This window comes from Dendrobates tinctorius, unplaced genomic scaffold (genome assembly GCF_039654945.1).
Source record: "Dendrobates tinctorius isolate UK_male_01 unplaced genomic scaffold, ASM3965494v1 ptg000019l, whole genome shotgun sequence".
NCBI lineage: Eukaryota > Metazoa > Chordata > Amphibia > Anura > Dendrobatidae > Dendrobates > Dendrobates tinctorius.
In genome coordinates this window covers 51,863,555-51,874,572 of record NW_027361687.1, presented here as the reverse complement: position 1 = coordinate 51,874,572, position 11,018 = coordinate 51,863,555, and the positions used below count along the sequence as shown (strand labels likewise).

General features: G+C 42.8%; 1 protein-coding gene across 1 annotated transcript in view; it reads left to right on the top strand.

Moving 5' to 3' along the window:
- The first annotated feature begins 4,161 nt into the window (after positions 1–4,161).
- Positions 4,162–11,018, top strand: part of CASQ1 (calsequestrin 1) — a 90,889-nt gene continuing 84,032 nt past the window's right edge. Inside the window, exon 1 of the mRNA XM_073567020.1 lies at positions 4,162–4,674. Coding sequence (XP_073423121.1) covers positions 4,432–4,674 — 243 coding nt within the window. The 5' untranslated portion in view covers positions 4,162–4,431. The remainder of the gene's footprint in view (positions 4,675–11,018) is intronic.

The window sequence follows — 11,018 nt, the reverse complement described above, 5'->3', positions numbered from 1 at the left end:
CAGATATCGTTGACAGAATAGTAGGTCCAATGTTTGTTTGACTGAAAATGTCCGTACTTAGTCCATCTTAGTTTGCTAATTCCGAGTAAGTTGAGTCCTGTTCTGTCTATTTCAGTTTTGACAATCTTGAGTTTGCCTTGGTTCATGGTTCATACATTTCAAGTTCCGAGAACTTTATGATATCGTAGCAGCTTTTGATCTTCCCTTTTGACCAAGTGATATCAGCCCCAAGACGTCCTTGCGGCTTTGATCCTGGTACGTCATGAGCATTGACCATACTCAGGTGAACCAAGTAGCTTTTTGCTTGCCTACAGACCTAGGAACGCATCTTCCAGCACTATCTCGAATTCCATTAGTTGTACTTGCCATCAGTTTTCTTGGCATAATACAGAAGTAATGTGGCATTCGTGAAGGAGCCACACAATCAGCATTGTGTGTTGTCAATACAAACCGCCTCATCGTGCAACATCCTGCTGCCGATGCTGGCGCAGGGCAGTATGCTTAGTCTGGCACCTCAGTTCAAACCTGTTCATACCTGTCTATAACAGGTGCCCATATACAATTATAAACAGAGGTTTCCCAGATTTTACCTCACATATATAATGATATACAGGAGATGCTCATGTTATCCCAGCTGTACATATCTGTTATATACCGAAGATGCCCAGGTTATACCAGCTGCACATATATAATTATATACAGAAGATGCCCAGGTTATATCTAAAGTTAGGGCCATATATATTTGGACAGAGACAACATTTTTCTAATTTTGGTTCTAAACATTACCACAATGAATTTTAAACAAAACAATTCAGATGCAGTTGAAGTTCAGACTTTCAGCTTTCATTTGAGGGTATCCACATTAAAATTGGATTAAGGGTTTAGGAGTTTCAGCTCCTTAACATCTGCCACCCTGTTTTTAAAGGGACCAAAAGTAATTGGACAGATTAAATAATTGTAAATAAAATGTTAATTTCTAGTACTTGGTTGAAAACCCTTTGTTGGCAATGACTGCCTGAAGTCTTGAACTCATGAACATCACCAGACGCTGTGTTTCCTCCTTTTTGATGCTCTGCCAGGCCTTCACTGCGGTGGTTTTCAGTTGCTGTTTGTTTGTGGGCCTTTCTGTCTGAAGTTTAGTCTTTAACAAGTGAAATGCATGCTCAATTGGGTTGAGATCAGGTGACTGACTTGGCCATTCAAGAATATTCCACTTCTTTGCTTTAATAAACTCCTGGGTTGCTTTGGCTTTATGTTTTGGGTCATTGTCCATCTGTAGTATGAAACGACGACCAATCAGTTTGGCTGCATTTGGCTGGATCTGAGCACACAGTATGGCTCTGAATACCTCAGAATTCATTCAGCTGCTTCTGTCCTGTGTCACATCATCAATAAATACTAGTGACCCAGTGCCACTGGCAGCCATGCATGCCCAAGCCATCACACTGCCTCCGCCGTGTTTTACAGATGATGTGGTATGCTTTGGATCATGAGCTGTACCACGCCTTCGCCATACTTTTCTCTTTCCATCATTCTGGTAGAGGTTGTTCTTGGTTTCATCTGTCCAAGGAATGTTCTTTCAGAACTGTGCTGGCTTTTTTAGATGTTTTTTAGCAAAGTCCAGTCTAGCCTTTTTATTCTTGATGCTTATGAGTGGCTTGCACCGTGCAGTGAACCCTCTGTATTTACTTTCATGCAGTCTTCTCTTTATAGTAGTTTTGGATATTGATACACCTACCTCCTGGAGAGTGTTGTTCACTTGGTTGGCTGTTGTGAAGGGGTTTCTCTTCACCATGGAGACTATTCTGTGATCATCCACCACTGTTGTCTTCCGTGGGCGCCCAGGTCTTTTTGCATTGATGAGTTCACCAGTGCTTTCTTTCTTTCTCAGGATGTACCAAACTCTAGATTTTGCCACTGCTAATTTTGTAGCAATTTCGCGGATGGGTTTTTTCTGTTTTTGCAGCTTAAGGATGGCTTGTTTCACCTGCATGGAGAGCTCCTTTGACCGAATGTTTCCTTCCCAGCAAAAACCTTCCAAATGCAAGCACCACACCTCAAATCAACTCCAGGCCTTTTATTGGCTTAATTGAGAATGACATAACGAAGGGATTGCCCACACCTGTCCATGAAATAGCCTTGGAGTCAATTGTCCAATTACTTTTGGTCCCTTTAAAAACAGGGAGGCACATGTTAAACCCTTCATCCAATTTTAATGTGGATACCCTCAGATGAAAGCTGAAAGTTTGAACTTCAACTGCATCTGAATTGTTTTGTTTAAAATTCATTGTGGTAATGTCTAGAACCAAAATTAGAAAAATGTCTCTGTCCAAATATATATGGACCTAACCGTATATGCTGTAGATCTCTGCAGTTCATCCAGAGTGATCATGGGCCTCTTGGCTGCATCTCTGACCAGTCTTCTCCTTGTTTGAGATGAAAGTTTAGAGGGATGGCCGGGTCTTGGTAGACTTGCAGTGGTATGATACTCATTCCATTTCAATATGATCGCTTGCACTGTGCTCCATAGGATGTTTAAAGTTTTGGAAATCATTTTGTATCCAAATCCTGCTTTAAACTTCTCCACAACAGTATCACAGACCTGCCTGTTGAGTTCCTTGGTCTTCATGATGCTCTCTGTGCTTCAAACAGAACCCTGAGACTATCACAGAGCAGGTGCATTTATACGGACACTTGATTACACACAGGTGGATTATATTTATCATCATTAGTCATTTAGGACAACATTGGATCCTTCAGAGATCCACAATGAACTTCTGGAGTGAGTTTGCTGCAATGAAAATAAAGAGGCTGAATAATATTGCACGCCCCACTTTTCAGTTTTTGAATTTCCACAAAAATTTAAAATAACCCATAAATTTCATTCAACTTCACATTTGTGTCCCACTTGTTGTTGATTCTTCACCAAAAATTTACATTTGGTATCTTTATGTTTGAAGCATGATATGTGGGAAAAGGTTGAACAGTTCCAGGGGTCCGAATACTTTCGCAAGGCACTGTATATATATACTGTATAATTATTATATTATACAATATACTATGGCATGGATGTTTAGCGGCCACTTGCTGGCGGTATTATAGATAACATTATGGGTGATTAGCCAGGATAAGTGGCTGCATTTAGGTACCACACCATATAGATTTACTATTACAAGTGATAACGTCTATTATATATAACGGCTATTTCCTCGGCGGTGGAGGCATAATATAATAGACATCCATAATATGAATTCTCTAAATCAGTTGTAGGATATGAGGATATAATATTGTATTGTCCACTTTGAGGTTGATGTACTATTTTTCAGCAAAACTGCCATTTTTTGGATAGTCATATAATTGGAGTTGTATAGTTTACATCTCCAGGTGCTGGTTATGTGCGTCTTTTTAGATGTGTAATCACAATATACATATGTGTATGTTTACTTCCCCTTATTCCCCTAATTGGTGATATGTAATATTTTATCTATGGTTCCAAACAATAAAGTCTTTCTTTATATTAGTAATAAAAGCCTTTTAATCATCTTTTTTTCTTTGGATATACAATATACTATTGAAGTGATGCTGAGCTGGATTACCATGGACAACCTTCCAACATGTAAGGTTTTGTTTTGGGGAAGGAGGCAGACATAGGGAAAGTCAACATGCCAGGACCGCCTCCAATTTTGAAGACATCTGTGGGGTTTAGTTTTGACATCCTAAAGGTGTAATGTCAGGAAAACCATTAATCACATGTTTAGTTTCTAGGAGTTAGTAGAACAGGGGTCCGTGTTCTAAAAGAGTTTTTACAGAGTGGTGGTCAAGAAGTCTACAAAATATAATATACAATCCTAAAATGTAAATAGATCCCACCAAATCTGCCTTATCAGGCTGTTTCTGATGAAGGAGACCCTGATATTTGGCTGTGTGCTGACTTGTCTGGCTGCCTGTATCCCCCCTGTCGTGCTTCTGGCAGTCGACACTTGAGGATGCATAGTATATTAGGAGACCTATCTCATGTAGACATATATAGACAGTGGTTACAAGAGTAGGGAGTTCAAGTGACGAATGTCCAGACTGGCAAGCCTGTTAGGATAGGATGTCCCACCCTAGTTCTTGACCACCTCCTATCCAGCCCCCTTATCCTCATTTATGGACTGGGTGTCAGATTTTCCCTTTGCTTTTCAGCCTGTGCACACTGGGATAGCCACCACCACTTGTTCCCAGACTCTCACCTCCATCTCAAGCAGCTTCGAGGAGCTGTCCCCAAAATCCTTAAAGAGTGGAGCTACCTCATCAAGAAGCCAGAGGAGATACCTGTCCTTCGAAACTATTCCTATAAGGGGACGGAGAAAGGGTTTTGGTACAATCCTCCTACCCCTACGTTAACTTTAAACTGGGACCGATACCTATTGGTTTGGAACGTGCGAGAGGATGAAGGGGCTGTGGCTGGCTTTGGCAGCTCTGTGCCTCGCCTTGGTCAACCTGGGTGCCTGGGCCGAGGACGGACTCGACTTCCCAGAGTATGACGGAGAGGACAGAGTCATCCACATCAGCTTGAAAAACTATAAGGCTGCCCTAAAGAAGTATGAAGTCTTGGCCTTGCTATACCATGAACCTATTGAGGATGACAAAGCTTCCCAAAGACAGTTTGAAATGGAGGAGCTGATACTGGAGGTACAAAGAGACCCAGAAAGATACCTATTATTTATGTCATGGCTTCATGTAACCAAAATGGACATAAAAAGCCCCCAAAATCTAACTTATGGTACCCTTTAGTGGATCAAAACTGCATCCTTGAGCCACTAAAAGGCATAATAATTTATCTGAAGCCTTTAGCCTATTGGTGATTTTCTCCCTATGACATTTGTTTATTCTTTTGCTTAGCCTTAGTGGTATCAATCTTACAGTTTCATCCATGTCTTTAGTGGTTAAGTACAGAGAGTTGCATCACTTAGTGACATCATCACTTTATGTTATGAAATATGCAAATTCATGCTAATTTGGGGGTAAACTGTATCAAATTTTGGCAAAATATATTCTATTTTTGATTGTCACGTGACCTTCTAAGCAGTTTATAGATATCGAAGAGGCAAATTTTGTGAACGGGACTTATATTGGAGCTGGTTAGCATCACGTCGTAACATTTTTAGGGAGACATTTTCTACGGAGCGGCAATTCCTTTACACAAAGCGATTGCCGAGCTGCAATATTGACCAATCATAGCTCTCCTCACAGTAAGATGTGGAAACTCTGCTGAGATGACAGACGTGACTGGTTAGTATTCCAGGCTCAGCAATAGCTTAAATGACACATGCCACACATCCCTAGAGCTGCCAGCTAGGCAGATTTTCAGAATATCCCTAAATTAGGTCAGCATCTCTGTCTCATTGGTTTTTATAACCCCCCACTCATAGGTAGACTGGGCATTCTGTGCCTAAATCTGCCTTATTTATGTTTTATATAAAAATATGTGCTAGAAGACACAACTAATTGGGCCTGTAAACTACACACTTAAAGGGAATGCACAAACTGTTGCAAATTTACTCCTATTTCACAATATATAATGTTACATAGCTCATCTTGTCTATTATAACAGTTTTTCCCATTTCTTGCACAAAATTTCTTCAAAGGTTTTTGTACATTTTTTTATTGCTTGTAATACCATGCCTTACCATTACTATCTGCCATATACATCAATGCAAATGTTACCCCCCGTAGGTAATTATGTTTAATATGTGAAATGAAATCTCTTCAGGAATGAAAGGACCCTTTAGTAACATTGAGTATTACGGCTCCTTATAGTCCCCAAAGTATAAAAAGGGTTGAATGAGCCTCGATGGGGTTGTGAGTCTTGGTCAAGTCTTTGATGACCCTTTATCTTGGGTCCACTCTATTTATTTTTCTATACATCAGAGGTTCATCGAAGATGCAGAACAGAATGGGTGGTTTGAAAAACAAAGATCCTCCTAGACCTGGGTGGTTCCTAAAGGGCCAGTCCAGAGAAAAATATGGCTGCTTTCCCCTAGAAACAGTGCACACCTCTCCATAGATTATGTCTGGTATTGCAGCTCAGCTCCTTTAAAGTGACTGAAACTGAGCTGCAATAACTCCTACAACCTGAGGACAGGAGTGGCGCTGTTGCAAGATGAAGGCAGCCATGTTTTTTTTCCAATTTGGCACAACTTTAAGAACATAGAGTACAGTCAGATAGGTCAGATGATAATGCCCACCTGAAATTAATCGCAATTGCCCGTTACCAATTTTGGCCACGTTATCAGGCTAATTGGTTATATTAGATCTTTCTGTGGGCGGATGGAATGAGCAGCCAGTTTCCAAAGAAGTTTCCATCATCAGGGACAGCATCCAATTATAAGTCTAGAGCTGCTGTACTTGTTCCCTTGATTGTCTCAATCAGAGGCCAGTTTGGTTGACAAAGAGTAAATTGGAAGTCCCTTGGGTCAATAGACCAATGGGAGGTTTTGGTAGTTTTTATCAACCAATCTGAGTAATGAGTGCCCAAAATATTCTAAATTTTGATCTCCATATTGCCAATATAGAGTATGGCTATGGTCCACATCTTAATGCAGACCTCACCCATCTGACGTAAGAATGATAAATAATATTTCACTCCTATACTGGACACATATGTGGCTGAGGATGGATAGATGACAGATAGATAAATAGATAGATGATAGATAGATAATAGATAGATGATAGATAGATAGATAGATGATAGATAGATAGATAGATCTATAGATAGATAGATAACAGATATATTTGTAGCTGAGGTGGTTACACGACTTCTTTTCCACACTGGCCCAGATGGATGTGTTGGTTTTCCTAGTGGAGCCATCGCTCGTCCTCCATGTTCTGTCATTGGGTACTAATGATGATGGGGTAGTAGTGGTGTGTGCGGTGCAGGGGGAGTTCTCCTCTACAGTATGGCGTTTCTATATTTACTGTATGGCGGCCTTGCTGCCTCTGTGGCTCCAGGCCCCGTACCTTTATAAGGAATGCTGTCTGGTCTGGGCACAGCGTCTTCGCTGACACCAGTAAAAAAACTGAAACCCTCCCAGTTCTTCCAGTGCACTGAAGGAGATGAGTCGCTGTGGCCAAGAATGGGCCGGCCCAGGGCAGATGGACTGGAATGAGAGATGTGATGAGTGGCGCGAGCTGGCATGCCACCCCCCGGGCACTGCTTAGGTTACAGGCTGAAGTGCACATTCAGGGGATTCGCAGCACAGCTCCATATGGTCGTCTCTCGCAGGCTTACAACTCCGCACCCGCCGCCGGGTCAAAAATAGACTCTTTATAAGGTTCGCCCGCTCCCTGGACGCCTCAATAGCACCCAAAATACTCCGGACACAAGCTCCACTGTGGCCTTATCAAGCCCTAACACCCTGCCCCTAATGGCCGGGGACCCACACACAGAACCTGTCCAACCTGAAGGGACTGACAGCAGAGAAAACAGCTTGTATTGAGCCTCTAGCAGAGAGCAATAGATTCCCTTTACTTCTGTACAGCCAGACTGAAGCCTTACTGCCTGCCCTGAAACAGCTGATAACAGCGAGCAATAGATCCCAGCATTTGCCTCTTCTAAAGTGAGCATCTCCGCAGCTTGGCTGATAACAGAGACCAATATATTATTATTATTACAATCAATCACAACACAGATTTCATTTTCTTAAAAGGGATTTCTCACTAGATTTCACAATGCAAACTGTGTATATACAGGGATCTCTTAGGCCATGTGCACACGGTGCGGATTCTGCTGCGGATGTGCAGCGTTTCTGCAACTGCGGGTCCCCAGCAGACTTAGCTGCATTGTACAGTACCATTGTTTTCAATGGTAAACTGGAAAACGCTGTGCACATGCTGCTTATTTTTCCGCGCGGTTTTGCTGCGGGTTACAATCCGCAGCATGTCAATTCTTTAGTGCAGAAACGCTGCAGTTTCACACCTCATCCATTATGAGATGTAAAACCGCAGGCAAAACCGCAGGACTTTAGTCCTGCGGATTTATCTGTGGATTTCACTCCAAAATCCGCAGAGCCAAAAAACTCTGTGTGCACATACCCTCAGGCTATGTTTCCACCGTCAGGAATCCCTGCGCTTTGGACGCAGCGGAAACCCCCCTCTGCCCAAAGCGCCGCCCCCTGTTATACACGCGGTGATTCCGGAAGTGCTCATTGAACCATGTCGAATCACCGCATCCTATTCATAAACTAGGTTATTTTTGTTGCAGAGACTGAGCGTCTCCGCAAGATAAATAGACATGCTGCGGTCTAGAAAGACGCGCCGCATGTCCCGTTACGCAGGGCCACCGGATGCAGCCGTGTGCACATAGTGGACATGGGATTTCATGAAATCCAATCCACAGCAAATACTGAAGGTTTCCTGACCGTGGAAACATAGCCTTAGACCTGAAGGGGCTGCTGTATTTACTTTTAAAATCTAATCTCAGAATTGCTAAATAATTCTTCTAGAGTTATTGCCACTCCTCCTTGCTGGGGAATCTCCGCCCACCAATCCTGATTGACAGCTCCTCAATGCCCTTCCTCTTTACTGTTAAATCACCACCCATGAATCCTGACAGCTCCTCAATGCCCTTCCTCCCTGCTGTTGAATCTCCACCCCATCAATCCTGACAGTTCCTCAGTGCTCCACCTCAATGCAGCAGTTGAAAGTCCACTCACCAAGTCTGATTGACGGTTCCTCAGTGTCCATACTCACTTCTGATGCAGACATCTCACACTCTTCAGTACAAGCTGCAGCTCTCACACTGGGTGGCCTGAGACTGAATAGCTTTTAGTATGGCTGGGTGGGCAGAGACTGAATACACTTGGACTCATGCGCTCTCTCAAGTGGACTTATAGTCGTTTCAGACCGAGAGAAGAGTCCTAGCCAAAGAGTCTAAAGCAGAAAGGGGTCCTGGTATAAAGGGAGCCCAGTGAGGATAGTAGTCCAAGACAAAGAGGACTCCAGAGCAGTGAGGAATCCAGGGCAGAGAGGAGTCCTAGATAAACAGTATCAAGCAGTGAAAAGTCCAGGGTGCAGAAGAAACGCAAGCAGAGAAGTCCCAAAAGTGGAGTCTAAGGGTACGTGCACACGCTGCGAATTGCAGTGCGGATTTGGCCACGCGGATTTTGTAAAATCCGCAGGTAAATCTGCAGGTCAAAAGACCTGCGGATTGTTCTGCGGTTTTTCATCTCAATGGAGGAGATGGCAAACCGCAGCGGAATCCGCAGAAAGAATTGACATGTCAATTCTTTCTGCGGTTTCAAAACCGCAGAAAAATCGCGCGGAAAAATCCGCACTGTCTGCACTGCGGTTTTTAATTCCCATAGGGAATAATGGTACTGTACACCACAGCAGAATCCGCAGCGTGTGCACACACCCTTAGTCAGATCGGACTTCTAAGCATAAAGGAATCCAGATAGGGAGTACTATAAGGCAGAGAGGAGTCCCAGAAAGAAAGGAGTTCAATGGAGAGGGGTCAACCACACAGAGCAGAAAGGAAAACTCACTGTCTGGGACTACTCTTATTCCATGACTCCTCTTACCCTAGTACTTTTCTCATCCTGAGACTCCTCTTATACTAGTATTTTTCTTATCCCCAGACTACTCCTATCCTAGTACTTTTCTCATTCCATGACTCCTTTTATCCTAGTACTTTTCTTTTTCCATGACTGCACCTATCATCCCTTGACTACACCTTTCATTCCAGAAATCCACCTATCAAACCTGGACTCCACCTATCATCCTGGGACTACACCTATCATTCCAGGACTACACCTATCATTCCAGGACTCCACCTCTCAAACCAGGAGTCCACCTATCAAACTGGCACTCCACCTATCATACCGACACTCTTAGCAGAGACATCTTATAGCCGCCGACTTATTGTTGAATGAGGATATCTATAAGTTCTGAATTTTTCTTAGCCTGGGACTCCTTATAGTTCCAGATCATCTTCGCTTAGGACAACTTTTGGCTTAGTATTCTCTTTACATGGGCCTTAACTCTATCTTGGACACCTCTTTCTCAAGGAGTTTTAATTTCTAAACTTTATAGGGAGACTCTTCTTAGCCTTGGACTCCTTTTAGACTAGGACACCAGATAGACTGGTTCTCCTCTCTACCCTTGATCTTTTGTAGCCTGTGCCATCTCTCCACCCTGTGCTAATCTCTACTTTTATACAGGACTACTTCATTGTCCTTAGTTTGGGACTTCTTTTAGACTGCGCAACCTCTCCGATACTCCTCTCTACCTGGGACACCTCTTATCTCATATCTCCTCCCAACTCAAAACTTCTTTGTACCTGGGGAACTTTAGTCTGTGTATGTACTAAACTTTTGTTCTTTCCGGTATTTATTTTATAACTCAAAAATGGGCTCCTCGGTTTTAGGCCACACCCATGCCAAACGAAAAAAGTGGAAACCCAACACAAGTTCATCACTCTCCTTCCAGTTCCTTGTAAGAGGAAATGTGACCTTTAGTTTGATCCTATTTTTATGTTTGGCAGAGTCCTGTAAAAGTTCTCAACAGCCATGGAGATAGTTGGGATCAACCTAAGCTTCCTCTTCTCCACCGGCTGCTTCTGGGGTAATAAGATGTCCCCTTATAATCCACCCAAAGAATTCCCAGCTATGGAACAAGTCCACCCATTTACACTTTCGATCCACCTATATTGGCATAACATTGCCTATTACACCTGGCTGGAGTAGATGTTATTGACATGTCACATAGGCGATTCTTCCACAAGATGGCATCACAAACTGCAAATCCATTCTTTTCTTGTAGCCAAATGTTTACAACAGAGAGCATGGGATTTTTTTTTTATTTTTCATGTTTTGAGCATCTGCTTGTCTCACTTACTGCATCCAAGCATAATAGATTCTTATGTGGGTGGCGTCACGAGAGCAATGTGTCATGGAAGACAGACGATAGACAGAGTTCACAAGGTTTCCTTGTAAAATAATTTCTACCCTCTATAGAAAAGTGAAGAGCCAACTGAT